General features: G+C 36.3%; 2 protein-coding genes across 2 annotated transcripts; both read right to left on the bottom strand.

Moving 5' to 3' along the window:
- Positions 1-373: 373 nt before the first annotated feature.
- On the bottom strand, positions 374-17,459 carry LOC143851950 (Major facilitator superfamily protein). Its single transcript, XM_077361464.1, has 11 exons — positions 17,294-17,459; positions 16,892-17,166; positions 16,110-16,273; positions 14,067-14,130; positions 13,850-13,963; positions 13,692-13,736; positions 6,617-6,855; positions 6,142-6,232; positions 4,064-4,176; positions 3,775-3,898; positions 374-639 (listed from the first exon to the last, which is right to left on the bottom strand). Exons 2-11 carry the CDS (start codon positions 17,048-17,050, stop codon positions 457-459), a joined length of 1,296 nt encoding a protein of 431 aa, XP_077217579.1. The 5' UTR covers positions 17,051-17,166; positions 17,294-17,459; the 3' UTR covers positions 374-456.
- Positions 17,460-18,013: 554 nt separating this feature from the next.
- Positions 18,014-18,665, bottom strand: LOC143851952 (histone H2B.4-like). Its single transcript, XM_077361467.1, has one exon. The coding sequence runs from the start codon at positions 18,595-18,597 to the stop codon at positions 18,133-18,135; it is 465 nt and encodes a 154-aa protein (XP_077217582.1). The 5' UTR covers positions 18,598-18,665; the 3' UTR covers positions 18,014-18,132.
- Between the last annotated feature and the right edge of the window lie 4,678 nt (positions 18,666-23,343).

The following is a 23,343-nucleotide window of genomic DNA, read 5'->3' as shown; positions in this document are numbered from 1 at the left end:
CACAATTTTAAGGGGGGGGGGGATTTTGAAACTGTCTTAGATAATGCACACATGCTAGCTAATCGAAATCCCTTTTTTTAAGGTTCCACATGTTTGATTGGCTGAGAAAATCAGAGTAAAAGGATATATTTTCTTTTTCCTATCAGTGTTTGATTGCCAATTACTATTCACATGACTGGCCATAAATTTCCAAATGCAACCTATTTTTTACTGTTTGACTTTCCTCTCAAATCAAGAGGCAAAGGAAAGTAAAGAAATGAGAATCAATTCGATAGTCCCAGTGTGGGCCATAGTAGCAAATTCCCATTTTAGATGATGACCCACATTCTATGACTGTTCTATTGGGATCCATGAGTATGCTCAGAAAGCTCAATTAAGAAAGCCACATTGAAATTAAGAAATCTTGATAGAGAAGTCAGACATTATTTTACAGGAAAAATAAATGGATTGTCAATATCAAGATCCAGAAGAGAATGCATTTTCTACCTTGAGAGTTAGAAATAAAAACCCAGCTATTGAAACACAGAGAGAAGCGATCATCACGATCAACATTGCGTGAAAGGTGATGTATGGGCTCAGAAAGAACACAACCGCAGTCGCACCACTCTGCCAAACCTTCAGCTGTGAAAATGCTGCTTCCTGTACAACATTTCATTAGACGCTCATTAGTATTTCATTATGGCAAGATCTATTAGCTAATGCTCCTAAAATATACAAAAGAAAGTAATCTGGACTTGTGTTTTGATAATTATGGAAATTGAATCTTGTGTATGCAAACAATGAGATAACTTGAAGGTGGCCCAATGCTGAAGCAGATTCTCTAGCTAGGGGAGGTATTTTTAGAACAGATTTAGAGTGGTTTGATTATCTTCCTCCTTGACTTATTGTAATTTTTTTCTCTTCTCATTGTATCTCTTCAGGACCATCTCGGTTCTGTTTTTTGTATAAATCTGCCTTGTTCAAAAAAAAAACTTGAAGGTGGCCCAAGTGACAGATTATTATCAGCGTTTCGGTGATAATATAAAGGGAAATGATATCAACACTACCCGTGTTTTGATATTTCCGCTAAAGCTTCTAGACTTTTAGTATTTAAAGGGCTGTTCAAAGGTTATTACAGTTCCCAAAAAGCTCTCACAAGCCAATTAAAAAAGAAAAGACGAGCTATGACTGTGGAACTATAAAAACATGGTAGTGCTGATAACATTTCCCTAATATAAAATGGTAAATGGGTAATTCAGATTTCTTGCATTTGGGAATTCTTTGATCAACGGAGAGATGCTCGTGCCATTTGGTTCTTCTCAATCCTCTACATGAAAAACTATCTGCCTATTATTTAATGAGGGACACTGTCTCCAACTTCAATCTCTAAGCATAATCCGCTTACGAGTTAAAAGCCAAAACATATCTTATATTGCCAAGTTTTTCACTAAAACTAACTGAAGTTACTCAGACCGAATATTGTACTCTGAGTGTGATTTCCTTTAGAACAAGTAAAGAGTTCATTGCAAGAGAGATTTATCGAAAGGGAGACTGTACTCAGATAATCAGAGTGACGTAGGAGGACGATCAAATGTTTTTTTTTAAAGGTAACGAAATATTATTAGAGAAACGAAAGAGGGGACAACATTCGATCGTCATACTTTTTTTAAAAGGAGGATGGTCGAATGTTGAACTGATATTTCTCTCGGATGCCAAATCTGATGCAGGATGGGTCTATAGAAGGAATGCTAGGGTTGCAAATGATGGGTAAAAATTACGTTTTGGTTCCTAAAATATGTTATGAGATTGAAACATATTTCTACTAGGTTTAGCGTAGGTTTAGAGTGCCGCAGACATATGTCAGGAAGCTTTCAAAGGATGCCGGGGAGGTGCAAAATGAGTTTTGGGGAAAAACGAGAGAGAAGCAGCATACAGATGGATTTTAATGATGTTCCTACTATTGAGAAATTTTTTTAATGGATATTTTAGAGGTTTTGTGTAGAAGATGAGCGCAAAAAAAAATGCAAGAGCGGTTTTTCGGGTTCCCGGGAAGGTGATTTATGAGAAAAACTAGAAAAAAGAAACATGAAAGAGATAAATAGCAAGGTCGGAATCTCACCAACCAAAAACCAATGTATCACACCAAGGGGTTCCTAGGCATCGCACCATAGGGAAGATTAAGGCATCGCACCTTTGCAAGAGTAGACATCAAATCTTTTCATTCACCAATGCATCACATCCACACAGAGGAAAAAACTTCAAATCTTTTCATTCATCCATAGCATAACATAGCATTCTTTTTTTCTCTCTTTTGAAAAATGCCCTAAGGCTTACAATATATAAGAAAGGAGAAAAGAACTAGAACTTTCTCAAACCCTACAAAAAATAATACCTTTGGACCAAACTACCCTCTTACTTGCTTCCTACTTAAAATACCATAATACACATGTGGGACCTCTTTAAAACTTACATAACCCAAAGAACTTAGCTATTTTGATGTAAAAAGACTCTAACACCTCTATTATAACTTAAAGAACTTAAAAGACACCTAAAACACACTTAAAAATTAAAATATGGTCTTATGATGGTCCCCATCACAAAGTTACCTATACCAACCAAAAGAGAAATTACAATACCCCTGGTGCCTAAAGGTCTACAATTACAAGTGTTTCAAGAAAAGTTGTTCAGACAAAGCATGCAGCATTAATAGAACACCATTGTACCTATTATTTAGCCGACATTTTGAATTTTTTGCTGAAACATGTGTCCTGACGTGTCCGACACAACACGCGTGTCCACACGTATCGACACTCCTTTTAACACTTTTAAATGTACTACTAGAAGTGTCAGACTTAATGTGGGCGTGTCAATAAGTTTTTCTACCATGTCAAGAGTCAGATTCTGTTTTATTAATGAATATTGTGTTTACCTCTTTTATTATTAACCCTTCTCTTCTTTAGCTAATATTTGTTGTTATATCCCCTCCCCTAAACCAAAAACCCTAGACAAACTCTTATTCCAATATCATATTCATTGTATCCTACTAGCCTTCCTTTCTAGCTGCATATTAGAGATGGAAGTGAACAGATTAAATGAATGAATGTGTTGTTTTTGTTTATCTCATGTTTGTTTCAGATTATAGTTGATTAATGCTAAGATTTATTAGTTTGTTATTGTTGTAGATTATGACTGTAATCAGTAATTATGCATGTAGGTGTATAGGTGTGTCACCATTTCCAGATTTTTAGGAATTGCCATGTAAGACACTTAGTATCCGTGTTGAAACTCACAAATCCATGTCTACAAATCATGATCATACATACCTTTGTTTTGACCGTGTCCCCGTTTCTAAATTTTGAGGGTTTGCCGTGTCTGTGTCGACACGCGACACTCGTGTCCGTGTCCACAAATCATAGCATTTTATAAATGCATCCAACATAATTATGGTAAAATGTGGCGCTTCAATAGTTTAACCCAAGAATTTTAAAACTAAAACATGAGTAAAGAACTTGCACCTAACCTAACACATCTGGCATGAACACCAGAAAGGAAGGTCTATAGTACATGTAAGGTTCCGATATTATATACTAGCAACATAATACGGACAAATCAATCAAAACAGTGAAGTTATGAATACAAGGATGCCAATTGATATCAAGTTAAAAATGAGATTTAATTTGATTAAGAAGCTTAAGAGGTTCTAAGAATTTACACAAGTATAATATGCAGATAATGAAAGAACACAAAAAGTAAAATTCTTAAGTTTAAATATGCTAATAAATTTTTAACCACTACCGTATCATGTCTGAAGAGCATTCCAAGTATTGCATTCAGCTGTGTATTGAACACTCCATCTCCCACACCCCATATCATGGCCATAAGTAGTGGATATACGGTTCCAAGTACACCACTTGTTAAGCTGCATGAAAATTAGATATAAGTACCAAAGTTACTGGAAATAATCAAGGAACAAAGATGAATATAATTGAACTACAGTTGTACACAACTTTGATAGACAAACGTATATATATGCCTAATTTTTATAGGAACTATTCAAAAAGGGGGGTTGCATGGCAAACCTCACCTGTACTTCAGCAAAAGCCATAAGAGTATAAGGATCTGAAGAAAAGCTCCTCCACAAACAATCAAAGTGATTGAAGACAGACCAGATGTGAACCGCCCAGCAACCAATGAACACTGACAACCAGTTCAACCATCCCATGAGAAGTTATAGAATCCATTTGGATTAAACTGAAACGATGCATGTGTAAAAAAAAAAAGACTTTGGCTGGGTGCTGCATGTGAACAATCTAAAATATTCCAAATATCAGATGAACCTTCAAATATCAGTTGTGATAAATGCCTACTAGACAAATGGATCCAGACCCTGAATCAAATAAGTGAATATTTTTTTTTCAATTCCATGAGGTAATTGAAAAATTTCTAGACATATGAAATGTAGCACACAAATGTTGGCCTCTCTCTCTCTCTCTCTCTCTCTCTCTCTCTCTCTCTCTCTCTCTCTCTCTCTCTCTCTCTCTCTCTCTCTCTCTTGTAGGTAAGTCAATTGACTAAAACCTGTATCAAGAAACCCATAGGACTCCCATGACACTCCCTCGCTAGTAGGGGTCCTACAAAGTGCTTTCCCACTCAGATAGCAAGGGGGACTAACCACTGTAAATATTTAATATCCTACAAAATGCTTAACATTAAGTAACCACAGTCCGCTATTTAATAAGGTATAAAATGGATGACAAGCCATTATAGCTTTAAGTTCCTAACTCCTACAACAGAACATCTAATGAATTGAAGTGTGAAGCACCTTAGAGGAGGAGAACATTCCAACTTCGAGCTGGATCCCTACTAGTCCATGTCAAGTCAAGCTTAAGTTTGGTGGCTATAGTTTTGGAAACTCAGGTCCAGCAAGAGTGGGGGGGTTCTTCTTAGGGATGACAAATACATCACCAAGTGGGCTATCTCCTGTTCCATTGGGATTAAAGATGTTATAAAAGCAGAAGTGGCTGCTATACTTCAGGGGATCATGTTGGTAGATCATAGGGACCTCTAAAGCATCAATGTGGAAGGAGACTCGCTCAAATTCATCAGGTGGCTGAGCAAGGAATGTCTCTATCCTTTGAGATTCGCTGACACTAGTGAAGAAATCATGGGAAGGATTGAGATTCATAATGCTAGATCCCAAAATGAGAAGATCGGCCAATAGTGAGGTCGAACGCTTGGCTATCGACGGGGTCAATAGACCCAATCTTGGGATATTTAATTTTCTCCCTCCTTGAGGGTTCTTTTGCATAGGTTTCATTTCTCTATTTTTCTTTCTTTCTATCCGACCATCTTAGTTCCCCGGGATTACCTCCTTTGCTGAATAAATGAAGTATCCATTCAAAAAATAATAATTTAGTAAAGGAATATGACATGTTCAGTTATTATTGTCGGATGGATCCTGCATGAAAGGGATCACGCCTATATGAAGTGACGCAATCCCAAAGTTAGGTTGCCTTTTTTAGTTTTGGAAGAAGTTGGATCTTTAGTCAGACAGTGAGTTTAGAGCTTTAGAATTTTGAATTTTCTGTAACCTACCACGTTGTTTTTTATCAGTCCATAAAGAAAAAGAATGGTAACCTACTTATAGTTCTTTTTCCTAGTGTCACATTTCTGCTTCTTTCCTTTACTTTCTTTATGTTCTTTCGATCCATTCCTGAGAGCCAGGTTGCTTCTAAGCATTCAAGAGTTTACGGGCGCTTTATAAGGTGATTCATTTAAGCTTTTCAAACATTATTGGGTATTGGTAACCTTAAAATAAACTGCATGACATCACTGATCAAAGACATATTTTACCATGAAAAGAATGGTAACCTACCACGTTCTTTTTTACCAGTCCATAAAGAAAAAGCATGGTAACCTACTTATAGTTCTTTTTCCTAGTGTCACATTTCTGCTTCTTTCCTTTACTTTCTTTCGATCCATTCCTGAGAGCCAGGTTGCTTCTAAGCATTCAAGAGTTTACGAGCGCTTTATAAGGTGATTCATTTAAGCTTTTCAGACATTATTGGGTATTGGCAACTTTAAAATAAACTGCATGACATCACTGATCAAAGACATATTTTACCATGAAAAGCAATGAATTATCTGCCTGATAATACTTACTATTGCATCAGAAGCCCCATATACCGCCATTGCAGCACCCACACCTGACACACCAAGTGCAGGAGTTACAATGTCCTTAGTGAATTCAGCCCTGTTAATGAGAAGGCATAAGTAAAATACCAAAAGAACAAAAAGAACATGTGGGACTACTATAAGCACAGATTCATCAACTAATACGTAAAATACAATCAAGGTTTGAAATTTAGGTTTCGGTATCAGTTTCGGACTCAGCCCAAATTGAAATGTCGGCCAAAATTCCGTAAAAAAAATTGGCAAAATCCGAATTTTTAGCCTAAAATTCTAAATTCCGGCTACAATTTAAATTTCAGCTGAAATTACCGAAAATTTGTAATGTCGGCCGAAAATTCGGAATTTCGACTGAAATCTTGGACCGACGCCGATTCAAGTTACTTTTGGTGTCGGTCCTCCCGGCCGAAATTTCAACCCATAAATACCACATAAGTCAAACATTTACCACACAAACGCTTGTTGCAAGCCAGAATATGCAAGAAGAGGGATAATCAACTGCATCCGTTTGTCACACAGAGGAGCAATGACCAACTTCAATAGAGGTACGACAGAAGAAAAGACACTGGCAGAAGGTGTTGGAAGATTCTCTTTTTCACTGTCCCTTTTACTTAAGAAGCACATCAATATGGTACCCAAAGTCATGCTACCAAGGAAGACAGTGAATAACAAGGTTGTGCCACCTCCCTGTAGTAATACATGCATATGATAATCATCAGTAAATACGGCATAGAAAGATAAGGTTTACAATAGGATCTCTCAAATACACAAGAAACTGTCATAAATCAAAACCTCATAATTATCCATGCATATATAAGCATAGAGAGTGGGTATTGGTGGAATCTGGTATAACACAACTGATGGTACGCAACTTATATGCTTTCTGCCCGATATCTTCTTTTACTTATTAACTGCTCTAAATTTTCCACCTTAAACTTAAACTCTGTGACCTTAATACCAGTGTTTCAGCCTATTCGTAGATTGGTTTCCCTTTTTCTTTTGGGATCATGCAAACTTATTTGCTTGAGCTCAGTATCTGTATTTTCCTTTTGTGTTCTCTAAGTCTTCCACCTAAAAGTTCCAAAGAGAGAACCAATGCTCTGTAACAACACCCCCCCCCCCCCTCTTTTCTTATGTGTCAAAAATAAAAATAAAAAGGTAGCATTAGACTAAGTATGAACCAACGGTAAAAATTTAAAAATTGCATGTCAAATTATTGATAAAGTACTATTATGGTAGTCAGTGTTAGAGAACCAATTAAATATATCTTATCGAATGCATAAAATAATTCATTAATGCCCGAAATTTGATCTCATCTGCAAGTACATGGCTCACAACATCAAGGAAAAGCTTCCGGCACATCCACATGTATCTTGTTTAGGATTTCTTTCAAAAGGAATTGTGTTATTATTGTTTACGCAAGAACGTACAGTTCTATTCATGAAAAAAAAAAAGGTTCTGCTTTGCTGGATCTCTTCAGGGAAAGGCGATGGCTCAGACAGGTCACCCCAATAAAAAGGTAATGGGATGCTGAGTGATATCCTAGGTTGCTACATGCTCCAGCTCAAAAATCATTATCGTCAATACACTGATAGCACAGTTTGTGCAAGGAGGTTTGAAGGCCATAAATTTGCGCTACGACAAACTTTTAAATCGGGCAATCTGAGACGGTAAATCATTTGATTCATTTCTAACAGTGAACCATCTCGATTTCTGACTTGCATATTGCAGAAGAGATAGAAACAAATCATTTGATTCATTTATGCTTAGTATTGGCAAATTTCCAAGTCGTATCAGACACAAGGCACTCCCACGAGCCAAATTACACTCGATGACTCAAGGAAGACGCAGGCGTAATCAAACCATTATTTAATGAATGCAGATCAAATAATGATAAGATTATGAAAGAAAAGGTTAAAAATATTACTAGAAGAAACAAATTAATGTTTTCAGATAATATCAAACCAGTATTTATTGAATGCACATCAAATAATGATAAGATTATGAAAGGAAAAGGTTAATAATACTAGAAGAAACAAATTAATGTTTCCAGCTAATAATACATCATTTGCTGTATGCATAGGACAACAATGCAAAATAATAAAAGTAAATAATCGAATAGAGAAAAATCTATATATAAGTATTTCCTGTCACACATTTTACTTTACTTTTCCTTCCTATGTTACATCAATACGGATACGAGTGTCGGATTCAACAAACCTCAAAAATAAAGATTCGCAGATTTGCTACAATATTCAAATCAATTCTCAAATTTTATGAAAGGAAAAGGTTAATAATACTAGAAGAAACAAATTAATGTTTCCAGCTAATAATACATCATTTGCTGTATGCATAGGACAACAATGTAAAATAATAAACGTAAATAATCGAATAGAGAAAATCTATATATAAGTATTTCCTGTCACACATTTTACTTTACTTTTCCTTCCTATGTTGCATCAATACAGATACGAGTGTAGGATTCAACAAACCTCAAAAATAAAGATTCGCAGATTTGCTAAAATATTCAAATCAATTCTCAAATTTTATGAAAGGAAAGGTTAATAATACTAGAAGAAACAAATTAATGTTTCCAGCTAATAATACATCATTTGCTGTATGCATAGGACAACAATGTAAAATAATAAACGTAAATAATCGAATAGAGAAAATCTAACTACTATATATAAAGACGGAATCGTGGGTTAAGTTCTTCCACCCTTTGCCAAAAATCCAATCTATATCCCAGCTGTATTATGCCTATTCTCTTTAATAATAAGTTATGATATTAACTACTTTCTTTAGGGTAAAATCGTAATCCACATATGAAAAGTACCGACACAGGGTACCTGTCTATGACAATTACGAAAAAAATATACCAAGAAGAGGTAAAGACATATGATAATGACGAAACAACTACTTTATATTACTCATATAGGACACTTGCAAAATATTGACGGATTCCGAGCACCTCAAGAGGAACAACAATTATGGAAACCTCTATTGATGGGAGGGCTAGGATCAACCTATATCGATTGGAGGGCTAGGAAAATATTAAATAATATTAATAATTATTTAATATTATCTCGAAATTTCAGCCGAAATTACCGAAATTTCGGTCAAAATTCTATACGAAAAAAATAGTCGTTCATTGATTAAGTCGGATTTCAGGCGAAATCCATAAAAATAAATTTAAAAGATACTTTAACTCGGTCAAAATTTCAGTAATTTTGGCCGAAATTTCAGGATAATATTAAATAAGGGATAAAATCCATGTTTTTTTGGGATATTCCTTAAATTTCGGAACGGGATTTCGGGGGGAAATGAAATTTCGATCGAAAATTTGAAAATTCGGTTAAGTTTCGGAATAAAATTTCGAGGCAAAACGAAATTTCTTTAGAAATTTCATTCCATTTCAGGTTGACCGGATTTGGATTTCAGTCGAAATTTCAAACCATGCTTAAGAGCAAGATTTTAAATTTCAATTTAAGTTTCGATCGTCTTGGAAATGTGTACGTTTCGGTTTCAGATGAAAATTTCGGTAAAAGGTAAAGTAATATTGTTTTCCCTATTATATGAATAGATCCTAAGTAGTTGTTCCTTTTAATCAACTCCAATATTAGATTGCCACTTCATTTTGCACTATTTGAACTGATATTTGGGTCCCACGTGCAACGCACGTGCATTTTTCCTAGTATATATAAAAGTATTTCCTGTCACACATTTTACTTCACTTTTCCTTCCTATGTTGCATCAATACAGATACGAGTGTTGGATTCAACAAACCTCAAAAATAAAGATTCGAAGATTTGCTAAAATATTCAAATCAATTATCAAATTTTATGAAAGGAAAAGGTTAATAATACTACAAGAAACAAATTAATGTTTTCAGCTAATAATACATCATTTGCTATATGCATAGGACAACAATGTAAAATAATAAGCGTAAATAATCGAATAGAGAAAATCTATATATAAGTATTTCCTGCCACACATTTTACTTTACTTTTCCTTCCTATGTTGCATCAATACAAATACGAGTGTCGGATTCAACAAACCTCAAAAATAAAGATTCGCAGATTTGCTAAAATATTCAAATCAATTCTCAAATTTTATGAAAGGAAAAGGTTAATAATACTAGAAAGAAACAAATTAATATTTTCAGCTAATAATACATCATTTGCTATATGCATAGGACAACAATGTAAAATAATAAACATAAATAATCGAATAGAAAAAATCTATATAAGTATGTCCTGCCACACATTTTACTTTACTTTTCCTTCCTATGTTGCATCAATACAGATACGAGTGTTGGATTCAACACACCTCAAAAATAAAGATTCGCAGATTTGCTAAAATATTCAAATCAATTCTCAAATTTTAATTTTTTAACATTATAATATGATTACAGAAAGTAATATATTGAAAAATGTTAATCAAATAAGTAATTATAATGTTTTATTTCCATATGAGCAACTTACTATTAGAATAGACAAAACGCAAAAGATGTGGTAATTCCGTAATTGTAAAGTTATGGCAGTATTATTCAGGAAAACAGATAAAAGCGATCTAGAAGTGTCGCAAAGAATCCTGAAGTATTGGAATCTGACACCTGTCTGACACGAATACGTCGCCCATTCCGAAGAATCCATGTAACATGGTTTGCTTCATTTTTTACTAAGTTACTACCCTTACACAGATTTTACTAAGACCAATAATTCGATAGTACAAAAGAAATAAAAAATTACTTTAAGTTCGTTTTTTTTATAAAACAAGTTCACTTTAAGTCCGTAACTACCAGAATTAAAAATGAAGAAGAAAAAAGGACATCAAGAATGGAAAAAATAGAAAAAAGGATAGTGGAAAATATTATGGGACAATGACAACATAGGACAATCTGGTTAAGACATTGGCTTTGCCAACACCGAATGCAAGAGTACGATATTATTGATTATTAACAACATAGTTGCTTATGATAGCTGGCTGGATACGATAATGCATTGAAGCTGAGATTATCATATTACGCAATAGTATCGAGCTCCATGTGGAAGTTGCACAAAGGACTGTCCAGATAGGGGACTCCAACATATAACTTTTTTTCCTAGTAATTAAGTTGGGATCAAGCCTGAAAACTCAAGCTTATAACAAAGCACCACGTGCCCCTAGTGACCAGAATGAACTGGCCTAGCAAGGTATGGTTCTTTTAGGTTTTCTAGATCCACATACTCTTCTTTATTAGCAAAACTTTAATGTTCATTTAATCAATTAGATAGTTAGAGAGAGAGAGAGAGGATGATGATGATGCAATATAGTCGATTCAAAAAGGCCACAGAAATTGATTCTTTTCTTCTTCTTTTTTACTTAAAATTCTTAACTTTGTAGGTGGTCCATGAAACCACGTTTCTCAAATTGTAATTGGAAGAAATTGATTCTTTTCTTCTTCTTTTTTGCTTAAAATTCTTAACTTTGAGGTGGTCCATGAAACCACGTATCTCAAATTGTAATTGGACTTCTTTGTGGTAAAGGATATAACATGCCTTCTTCAGTAAGTAAACAACTTTCTGTTATTATCTCATGCTAGATGACAAATTATGCACTCTTTTTCTAATATAAAGTCAGCATCCATTCATGGAAGTTTCCTTTAAAAAGGTATGGTATGTTAGTGTAGGGGTATCATAATGGTCCGAGTGGGAATCAAAATAAGGATTACAAGCACTTGACCTACACAAATGGTCCCCAGTTCCCAACCAAGCCAATGAAATTCTACAAAATCAAAGTGAAGGCGTGAAACTTTTTTTAAAGCTCAATGGAGACTGAGTGGATCAATAGGTGAACCAGCAAATTGATCCAAAACAGAGATAATTAGTGTCCACAGCCAACTGATGCTTCCATTTACCTGCAATTGTCACAACCTACCTGAGGCTTATTTTACGTGAGACTCAATCAAATTCAATTGCAAGAAAATGTCGATGCTAGGATATACACAGGGTACAAAGGAAGGGAAAGAGAGACATAGATGATTAAATATGTTAAATCCAACACTTACATGAACAAAATCGGGCTAATAGCCTCAACAGCTAAGTGGCAAAAGGTACTCCAGTCCGTTGGTTCAAGTTTTAGTCCTAAATAAATTTTAACAACCAAAAAGGGCTTTTTGGATAAAGTTTACAAATTCAACAAATATTAAATTTGGTGTTATTGGGTAGCCTATGTTAATGCAAGACAAGAAAAATCTTTAGTAACTGGTCCATCAGAGCAAGGAGATGGTTGTAATCCAAGAGACATTCTTTCATGCTATTTAACATTGACATGCAAAGAATACCTCACCGGACCCATGGAGATTAGCAGGAATCATAGATGAGATTTCAGAAACATGTATTTCTAATACGTTTTCCTTTTTCAACATCCTTCGCAATGCGAATGAAATTGCTGATTTGCTTGCAAATGGAAGTGCTAGAAGGGCCCCCTTGTATGTGGGGCAATCTCTGGCCCAGATGTAATTTTGTTTTTCTTAATAAATTTTTCCTTTAAATTTTCCCCAAAAAAAAAAAAAAAAAACCTACCAGTGGCGTGGATGTTTAAATTGTCCCAAACATGGACGTCCTCGAGGGGTCAAACACAACTCAAGACCCAACCAGAGATGTCAGTATAGCAAATTTTTATTGAAGATAAATATAAATATATACATAAATAAATATAAATATAAATGTTATTATAGAATTTAAAATAAGGTTGCTGAGTTGTTCCATTGTGTAAGGTTGCTCCATTGTGACCTGGTGGTCACGGGTTCGAGTCATGGAAATAGCCTCTCTGTAAAGCAGAGGTAAGGCTGTGTACATCTAGCCCTCCCCGCAATGGCGGAAGCCTCGTGCACTAGGCCGCCCTTTTATAAATGTTATTATTGAAATATAGCATACCTAGAGCCTCAGGACTGTACAAGGAAAGGCCTACCTATTCTGCACAAGAAAAGATGCTTTAAAAAAAGCATATCCTGGATGTTTATTAAGGGGTATATTTAAAAGGAGAATTTATATGATGCCCGACCGTCAGACAACAAGGACGGAGAGAGAGAACCCCTCCACCCTTGATTTCCGATCCAGCAAAAGCCACCTTTTTTTGACTTTTTGCTGGATCGGACATCAAGGGCGGGGAGTTTTCTCTCTCTCCGCCCTTGTTGTTTGACGGTCGGGCATCATATAATTTCTCATTTGAAAGAATGAGGAGAGAAAACAACATATGGTGTCCAATGGAGAGTCTCTTACTGAAATTTTCTCATCTAAGAAGTGGATAATACTTTTCAATGTTTTGGGAAGAGAATTCAGAATGCAGACAGTAAAATGTGGCGGAACTGCATATGAGACACGATGAGGGATGATTTCTATGAGAAACTGCAATACTAAATATGAAGCATAACAAACCACAAAAAAAGTGACAAGAAATCCACAATAATTACAAAGGATAAATATAACTGATAAAGAGCAATTTACAAGTAAATAAGTAGGGTTCACGGTGAAACATACCTTTCCAGTTGTCAACAGAGCGAGGGAGATCAAATTGCCTATGACCTGAAAACTCAAAACTCAGCATTATTGGCTAATCATGCAAACATGACATGAATAAACTGAGAATAGAACGTTCTCGTAATGGTGCACTATATGAAATGTACTAGCTAATTCACCTGGGTACTTGCAAACATGCCCCAAAATTCTCCATTGAAGTTACCAATGACTGTTCCTTCATGTAAATGGGAAGCTTTTGCATGGCTACGGGCAGCAGAAGTGAGATACGTTCCCTGAGATACCAGAACAGAATAAGAACCAAAAAATTATTCCTTCTCTTCCGTCAAAATAGGTAAGAAGAAAGCGGCATGCAATCTAATGCATATGGCTGCCCACCTGTCCAACCCAAATTATTGATGCGGCAAACCCAAGGTATACAGAAGCTGGCACCATTGTATACCTACAGGCAGAAGCAAATTTAGATCCAATAGAAGTGATGTGGGCAAGGTAAAACTATAGAAGTATTATACATTGTTTCACGCATAAGAACATATCTAAGCACTCGTAGCAACAGAGAATCGTGACATGATCAATCTATATGGTTAATAGTATGTTGGCAATATTTATACAGAACTGATATGCACACTGCTTTGTTTCATTAATTGCACTCCACTCCTTTGTACTTTTCTAAATAATTTTGAAGGCTGTTACAATACTCACAATGAAGCTATTCAAAAAAATGCAATTTTCAAGATGCCGCCTAAAGCCAGTAAGAAAGTGATTAATGATGAGTGGAGTGTCAAGATCAAAACAAGGTAGTGGTCATACATGAAACACTACGAAGGAAGTTTACATGACAGTAAGTCCATACCATAGTTCCTGTTATTTTTTGTGAGTGAATAGGATCCAAGAGGCTTCCAACACTACCAGTAGGAGGAGGAGGAAGCTTTCATTTTGCTACATTAGCGAAGTTGTTCAGCAAGATGACTTCAGAAAGGTTTCTTCTAATCATTTCTTGCTTACAAACACAAAACTGCTGGGACCAGGATTATGAATCTATACATGGATCACATTGTTGTATGATAGATATAATTAGGGGTGAAAAAGGTAGTTTGAATTTGCTCGCGCAGGTCCAATCAAGGCTGGAACTCTCCTGAAGCTTTGGCATGTAGCTTATTGGAGGCATGCTTTTAAATTTCGGCCGAAATATTTAGGTTTCTGCAGAAAACGAAACGAAATGCGCAGAGTTTTGGAAAAGAACAAAATTTCACCCGAAATTTCGGGTGGAATTTCGTTTCACAGATAGTCGGAAATTTCGCTTCTTTGATTTTACAAGATTTCGTACCGAAACCGAAACCGAGATTTAAAACCTTGATTGGAGGGCATTTGGATTTTTTCAAAATCCTCAGTTGTAGTGGAAGCAACTTCTGCTAGTGTTATCAGATGGGTAAATCATGAGGTTCGTAGGAGACAAGAGAATATGATGGAACAGCTGCGCGTGATATATATTTCAGATTTCCCTTTTCATCATGTTCACATGGGAGCTACATGATTCCACTGACACACTTGTTGGAGTGTCCCACTTCTGATAGGGAATTCTGGCCACGGTTGTAATTCTTGTCCTATTTCTCTGTTACTTTGTACATTCTCTTCTTCATTGATAAAGGCTTTTATTTCTATAACCTATTTGCTCCAGATCGGAGCCTAAAACCTAGAATAGATTGTTTCAGTTGGCTATCCTACATCATTCGGAATCAAAGCTACAATACATAAGAGTGCCCCTTTTCCGTCCTGTATAGAGTTTCCTCGTCCTTCTATGTATCTCGCTTGCGCTCTCCCATGGAGAAAACCCAAGGTGTGTGACAGCTGCAAACACCAACCATGTCCATGGCCTTAGGGTTGGACACTGGAACTGGCCTTCCACATTGGATCAAGCCTGTGCAAAGCCACTTAATGGATAAACCATTGAACTAGACTCTCCTAAATGCTAATTGATCAATATTCAAGCCTATAAGGGTTATCCACTTAATGGATAAACCATTGAACAAGACTCTCCTAAATGCTAATTGATCAAGATTCAAGCCTATAAGGCTTATGTAAAGCCATTTAATGGATAAACCATTGAACTAGACTCTCCTAAATGCTAATTGATGCAAATAAATTAGGGGATTAGCAGAGGTAACTTGCATAGGTTCAACAACTAAACAATAAGAAAATTGAGTCCCAAAAATTTCTGCTTTAAAAGTTGAATTTACTCCTTCAAGAGATGTGGAACTAGTGGAATTACAATGATGACACAGCAAAGAGAACTGAAGAGGAAAACAAATTAAAATAAAGAGAAATAAGGTCTGGAATTCGAATATAATGCACAATATCAACTCAAACCCCCAATTTACATCAGTAGTTAGAATAACCTATAGCTATAAGTATGATGCATACCAGGATGGCTTCAAGTTCGACGCAATGAACAACCAATAACCAGTAGTGCCAAGCACCAGAGCGCTCTTTGTTCCCAGCAACCTAACCATGGGAGAAGCCACTAACGAAAACAAAGTGAAGGAAAGATACAATATTCCCATAGAAGTAGTACCTAGATCATCCTCCTGAGGTAAAACAAGCATCAATTGCAAAAACAAGTAAGAAAACCAAAAACCAAGCTGCCAATTGCAAAACCCAATTGAGAGAAAAGAGAATAAACCAAAACAGAAAGTCAGAAACCCAGAAAAAACAAAAAAAATCACAAATTCACTCAACAAATACAAGGAAAAAAGGATAAATCAACAACTAAAAAGAACACATAGTAATAAATAAAAAAAACAATCACCATATTCAAAACCCATCAAATGCACACTAATCACCAGCTGAGAACCCCACCAAGAGAGAGAGAGCAGCCACCAATCACAAACCATGAAGAAAACAAAAGACCCAAAGTCCAAAACTACAGTACTTATCTCAAAAAAAAAAAAAAAAAAAAAAGGGAAACTCCATTGAGAAAATACAATGGCTCACCACCCATTCGAAATCAATCAGTACGAAAAATCCTAACAAAATTTGTAAAACCCATCAATAAAACCATAAACCCAATTGCAAAACAATCAGGAAAAATCAATAAAAAGCATCAGAAACCCATGAAATTAAACCTCAAAACAAATTCACAAAAAAACCCAACCCAACAAGAAAACAACCCAATGACACGTATTAAGGAAACCAGGACTACTCACCGTATTCACAGTGCTCTGCAAATTCTGAACGGCCCCATAAGCCAGAAATATGAACAAGAAGGCAAAGCTCAATATATGAACATCTCTAGCATGGTTTTTCGGAGAATCCTCAACGGCAACGAGTGGCGCCTCTTCTTCACTAGAATTCACAGAATCCATGGCAATGGGATTTCCCAAAACTCTCCCAATTCCAAACTTAAGTCCCAAATATCCTAAATACAGTCGATCTACTGAAGAGAATTAAGGGTTGCACTTGCCGGCCAGAATCTTGAGAACTAAAAGACATATGTAACAGTTCAATCCCTATTGTTTCTTTTTCTTTCATGGGTTAGATTTCATTAATCAATGGAACCCTAATATATTCATCGAAACTATCGAGAGAAAAAATAATTTAAAACTCACAACGATCAGTAGAAAACAAGCTACAACCACCGGATAGGGATTCTTTCCTCATTTTTTTTCTCTCGAGTATCTGAAAATTTTCCGACTTTACCTTGTTTTTGGCAGGTTCTTCTCACATGGAGTGAAAATGAAGAAACAAAAGACCGGCTGGAAAACAAGCATCCACATGATATGGTAAGACACCAACTATAAGACGAGATTAGACGCAATCCCATTATATAATTATAATAATACAGCAAGCCAAGGAACACCTGCAGAGGCGTCTCACCATAACAATAACAAGGTAGTCTGAGAACTAGAAAATTGCAGTTGGCCCACCTACTATAAGGGGATGATCCAAACCGTTCATTCAAATGGCCACAAGATCAAAGGCTGCACCCCACAGATCATCACCTTACGATGATCCAAACCTGTATATCAGGGAGATTAGGGGATTAGGATCATCATTATCATCGATTTACTGTGTAGACTATATATATAACCTATTTACATTGGCCAATCAACGGTTTGGATCATCTTAAAGATAGAAAATCCCATCAAACAAAAAACCAAACCATTCGAATACGTACACACCAAGGAGAAAATTATATAATTATTGTCTAATTATCGTTAGATCAAAGAATCCAAACCCTAAATTCAAAGGGGAACTCAACAACCGGTGAATTTCCGATTCAAGAACAGCCAAGAATAAACGCAAATAAAGCATTCCCATCAAACAGATTTTTAAGAAAGGAGAATATCAATTTCCAATCCAAAAGCCTATCTTTACATCGAAAGCAAAAAAAAAAAAAAAAAAAACCCTAATTTTCCTGTCTCCAAACCCTAACTCCTAATGAAATTCAAGAACTAGTAAATTTCGTAACAGCCTTAGTGCCTTCAGACACAGCATGCTTAGCAAGCTCTCCAGGAAGAACAAGTCTAACAGAAGTCTGAATCTCCCGAGAAGTAATAGTCGGTTTCTTATTATACCGAGCGAGTTTCGACGATTCCTGAGCGAGTTTCTCAAAAATATCATTGATGAATGAATTCATGATCCCCATAGCCTTGCTCGAGATACCAATATCAGGATGAACTTGTTTGAGAACCTTAAAGATGTAGATCTTGTACGTCTCGATCCCCTTTTTGACACGTTTCTTCTTTTTGTCCCCACTCGCTCCTCCGGCTTCTTTCGGAAGCCGCTTCCCGGCCTTCGGCTTCTTCTCAGCCGGAGCTTTTTCTGCCACCGCGGATTTCTTCTCCTCCGTTGGCTTCTCGGCAGCTGGTTTTTTCTCGGCGGGTTTCTTCCCAGCGGCTTTGGGCGCCATGACAGATTGACAGATTTTGACGGAAAAAGTTGATTGTTGATTGACAGGTGATGAAAGGAGGGGTTCGGTTTGTTTATTTATAGAGGGACAAAAATGGGTTTAATTGGATGGGAGTTAAAAGGCACGGATTGATGACGTGTCTTTTAATCTCACCGTTGGTATGGTCATAGAAAACGATGAAACAAATGGGGCGGAATTAATTGCGAGGTTGACACGTGGGGAATGGGTATTGGTTCTTTTTTAAATGCGGCGGATCGGTGAGATGGATTTGTATCATATGGTCGTTCTGGATTACATCAGCTTTGTGCTGATGTCATGTAGTTAGGGAACTGATATTTGCACTAACATGTTTTCACAATGAATCAAACTCAACTTGACCGCTGGTTAAATAATAAGAGACGATGTGAGAAATTAACGGGGCGGAATTAATTGTGAATATCAGTAATCTATAGTTATGAATTGTTTTAGGGAGAAATTATTTGGTGCCCGACCGTCAAGCATGGTTTAAAATTTTGCTAATTTGGTTCGAAATTCCAGTCCAAAACTCATAAATTTCGGCCAAAATTTTGTAACACTTTTTTTTAATAAATAATGGCATTTAATCAAAATTTCGAACCGAAATCCGAAATTTGGTAAATGGCGAAAAATGAAATTTTGGAAAATTTCGGTTTCGGTCCCCACCAAAAGGTCCGAAATCGAAATTTCGGTCGAAATTTAAAACCATGCTGTCAAGTACTGTCAAAGCCGTACCACCCTTGATATTTGATCCAACAGCAAATCACTTTTTAAGAGTATGTTGTCCGATCAAATATCAATGATGGTACTTCCAATTGTACCACCTTCATGGGACTTGACAGTGGGCCACTATATAATTTCTCTGTTTTAAGAGTTTTAGAGGGATATCATTATAAGAGAAATTATACGGTAAAAGTGGAATGCAGAACTCCAAAGTGCCACCCTCAGTATTTGATCCAGCTGTCTACAGATCTACATGCTCATTCATCATATAAAATCTCTCATTATAAATTGAAGGTACTTTTAAATAAAATTTGAACACGAGTGATGTCGGAGTGCAGACATGGGTGCATATGCTTGGTTTCCTTTCAAATTGTCTTTTTTTTTTTTTGTATTATGTTTTTATCATTTACATTTCATGTCATTTAAATTTAATCATTTACGATCTTGTCATTTATTGTTGAAAAATATCCATATCTGAAGATTGTTGGATTAAATGGACAGATCAGATTTCTACGTATCTTATAAACAAATAATGAAGAAATGATATATGGTTTCGTCGAACCCAAAACAGAAAGTTGAAGTCAAAACAAGTTATTTGAACCCAAAACATGTTACTCAACTTCAAAATAGTGCAACTCGAAGCCCCAAGATTCATGTAATGTAAATTAAACCATAATTGAAATAAGACATGGAAAAACATATTGCACTTATCTCTTTTGATGAAAACCGTTTGAAAAGATCAGATTTAAAGAGATAAGGAGGTTATTCGTGCCACTAGTCACTCTCCTTAAGAATTGTATCCGCCCTCTACCGGTGCAACCGGGATCCGCGAATTGACCATCGAAGATAAAAACAACCAAATATGGCTCTAGTCCCCGTGCACTCGCTGACTGGTCCATCCAGAACCACTTTAGAACTGTGCTCAGACACGGAATGAAACATATGAAATGAGATGAAGCAAAACCAGAAAAACAGAACTCTTTTTCTGTGTAAATCTCTTTCTTTTCTGTTGGCAAAAGCCACCCCCAAATGTCCGTCCAAAGATCTTAAGCCTACACCATCGTGTTTTTCCAAAGATGTTTCTTCCCCTTTTTATAGACTTCAAAGTGTTTGTTGGAAATAGCCACCATTTATTGGTATGACCGTTGAGAAAAGCCACCATTAACAGCCTTGAATGTTTCTCTTCCAACGTTCACATTTGTGACTGTTGGAGATGAAACGGTTTTTCAACTTTAATGGGTGTTATTATCATAACTGTTTTGGGGTGTCAATAAAAACGTTTAGCAATTAATGGGGGTGTCCTTAACAAAAACGCGAGGTAAAATATAAACCGTTTGGGCATTAAAAAAATCTCTTTATTTAAACTCAATATAGCACTCAAAAGTCACTAGCTTTTGAAATAAGAGGGAAACCAAATTTTGAATCTTTCCCTCTAAATTTTAAAGAAAGGCAAAAAGCACTTTTGACTTTTCAAAATTCTTTAAAATTTCCAACATTTATATTACACAAATTACAATCACGTAAACATTTCTCTCCTCGGTGAAATTTAGGGATGCGGGGTCAATCCCCATTTCAAACTGCAAAGGATACTCGTATTTTTTGCAAGGTTGTTCAGGATCAAGTTTATTATTTACATGCGGTTAGGGATAAAAACCAGGTGTCATCACACGGCACAGGACCAATAAGAACCCAGCCTAAAAGGAGGAGGAGGTCGATAAGAGGCACCCGGCCATTCAACCGTCACAGAAATTAACCCTGACACCATAAAGAAAAAAGGACGATAAGATTTTGGGAGGTTGGGGAAACTGAATGTTGATTCAGTGATTGAATACATGTACGCTGGACCAAACCCTTATAGTATTTTTGTGATGCTTATCTCCATCTGTCGCCTCTGCTTACTTGAGTGTCAAAGGGTTTCCCTGGAGCCACGGCTCAGGCCATTCTTAACCTTTTCCTGCTTGAATATGCCTTACAACTGCCTCTTTGCTCCCTCTGGATCCGAGGAGGGGCCTTTGATCAACTTGAGACGGATTCAAGTAGCAACTCATGTCACAATGAGATGGGTCAAGATGGTGACAGGGCTAATAGATTTTTTTGGTAGGTAATCTGGGATGGGGACCTCAAGGTTGAGATACAAAGCCTCAACCATTGAGTTAGAGGCCGAATCCTAGGGCTAAGAGATAAGTGAAAAACTTCAGTATTTGTGTGTAACATCGGGTATTACGTTGGGCTCAGACAATCTGTTGAGATCTTTATGGAACCCAATATATGAAAGGATAGAGAAAAAAATAGTAAGTTGGCAAAATCTTTTTTATGATTTGTTGGAGGGTGGGGGTGCATCACACTTGTTGAAGAAGCTTTATCCAACCTTTTTATGTCATTATTTAATATTCTAATGGGAGTTGCAAAAAAATTAGAGAAATACAATAAATTTAATTTGGTATGGAAAAGAAAAGAAAAGACTAAAAAATTAAGTTAGGAGAGAGCCAGTGTCTCTTCCTAAAAGGGTACAGAGTTTAGGGATGAAAGATTTAGTGAAGAAAAATATGGTACTCTGGGTAAATGATTATGGAGATTTGGGAATGAAAATGAGGTTTCGTGGGGAAAAGAAATAAAAAGTAAATGGGAACATATGGATGGTTGGGTCATTGGGAGAATAAGTAGAGGTCGAGGCTTGAGAGCATATAACTTTTTTTTATTTATTCAAATATTTTGACCAGGGGACTGGTTTAGGCAAAAGAGGAGAAAGAAAGTGCTAGGGTTTTGGAGTGACATTTTGTCAGGCGTCCTTTTATTCCACGTCTTTTTTAGCCCATATAAGTTGGCCCAAGATAAGAAAGTCAGCATCCTTGGTTTTTATAGAAGGGTGGGGTAGAGAAATCTGGGGTTTTTTTTTTTTACAGAAAATTAAAGTATCCAAAAATTGATTGTTTTATTAATGTTCTTTGCACAATAGAAGACTGCTTTCTTTCTCAAGGGCAGACGGACTATCGGTTTGGGCTCTCGGACAGAGCAAACTTCCTTCTCATGGCAGAAGGTTTGAAAGCCCTGAGTTTGGACTCCCAAGGACCCTCCAACGCTCAAGTCAGAACAAAGCTGTCCAGATAGTATGAACTGAGAACGAGGGAAGAAGAGCTTACGACAATGATTATGAGATGCGCATCTTGCCTAGACAAAATGAGAAGTGTGTTCTTTAGCGATTTCAACAACGCGTCTAAGAATTCATCCTAATTTTTAAGCATTATTTTCTAGAGCGAAAGTCTCTCGCTCTAGGGAATTGAGCGTTATCTCACGATCTTCCCCTCTCTCCACTCAACTTTGTAGCCTAAAACTTGTCAACTCTCCAACTTTTTAGCGTGAGACCACGTTTTCCATGTCACCTGCCACACAAAATTGAAATTTTTTAGAGAAGGTTAAAAAAACACAATTCTAGTTCGGAAGGACTCTACGCTCTGTTTGATTGCCAGTAAAAATTTTATCCTAGGACCTTTTTAATCCTAACAATGAAGTCAACGGTATTTGCTAGGTGATTTTTTTTCCCTACAATTCTTAAAATTCCCGACAAAATTTAGGAGTGTCATTACCAAATATGGGAAGGGAGGAGAGAGATGGAAGAGAGAGAAAGAGAGAGGACATCATTCCATATGAAAGAAAAAGAGGGGACAAGGAGTCCATGTCATACTCATAAGCATTCATTACAAGAGTGGGTTTAAAAAATTTCTAGTGCTAAAAGGCAACCAAACATGGGATGGGACGAAAATTTTACTAAAACTTCCTAGGTTTTAAATTTTACTGCACCTCTTCCAAGGATAAAAACTAATCCTAATTTTTAGAACCAAAATCTGGAGAATGGTTAAAGAACGCATCCTTGGGAATCTTGCCCTTTGTTGAGTCTTGTGATTGGCTAGCTTACTTAAAAAGTCGGTTTCTCAATATATCCGTCCGCGCATTTTAAGTCTTGATCTAAGATCTTGGAAGAGGTGCAAAATGTCCTCTATGCCCTCGGTT

Source organism: Tasmannia lanceolata, unplaced genomic scaffold (genome assembly GCF_043159265.1).
Source record: "Tasmannia lanceolata isolate RefF3 unplaced genomic scaffold, GAP_Taslan_0.1 ptg000018l, whole genome shotgun sequence".
Classification (NCBI taxonomy): domain Eukaryota; kingdom Viridiplantae; phylum Streptophyta; class Magnoliopsida; order Canellales; family Winteraceae; genus Tasmannia; species Tasmannia lanceolata.
The sequence above is the reverse complement of the archived record's forward strand: the minus strand, read 5'-3'. Positions and strand labels throughout refer to the sequence as shown.

Excerpts from the sequence above, each read along its gene's own strand:
- LOC143851950 (XM_077361464.1), bottom strand. The coding sequence starts at position 17,050 with ATGGATTCTGTGAATTCTAGTGAAGAAGAGGCGCCACTCGTTGCCGTT. Across the intron at positions 16,274-16,891 it reads TGCAGAGCACTGTGAATACG|GAGGATGATCTAGGTACTAC; the intron begins GTGAGTAGTCCT and ends GTTTTACCTCAG. Across the intron at positions 6,233-6,616 it reads TTGCAACAAGCGTTTGTGTG|GGCTGAATTCACTAAGGACA; the intron begins GTAAATGTTTGA and ends TCTCATTAACAG.
- LOC143851952 (XM_077361467.1), bottom strand. The coding sequence starts at position 18,597 with ATGGCGCCCAAAGCCGCTGGGAAGAAACCCGCCGAGAAAAAACCAGCT.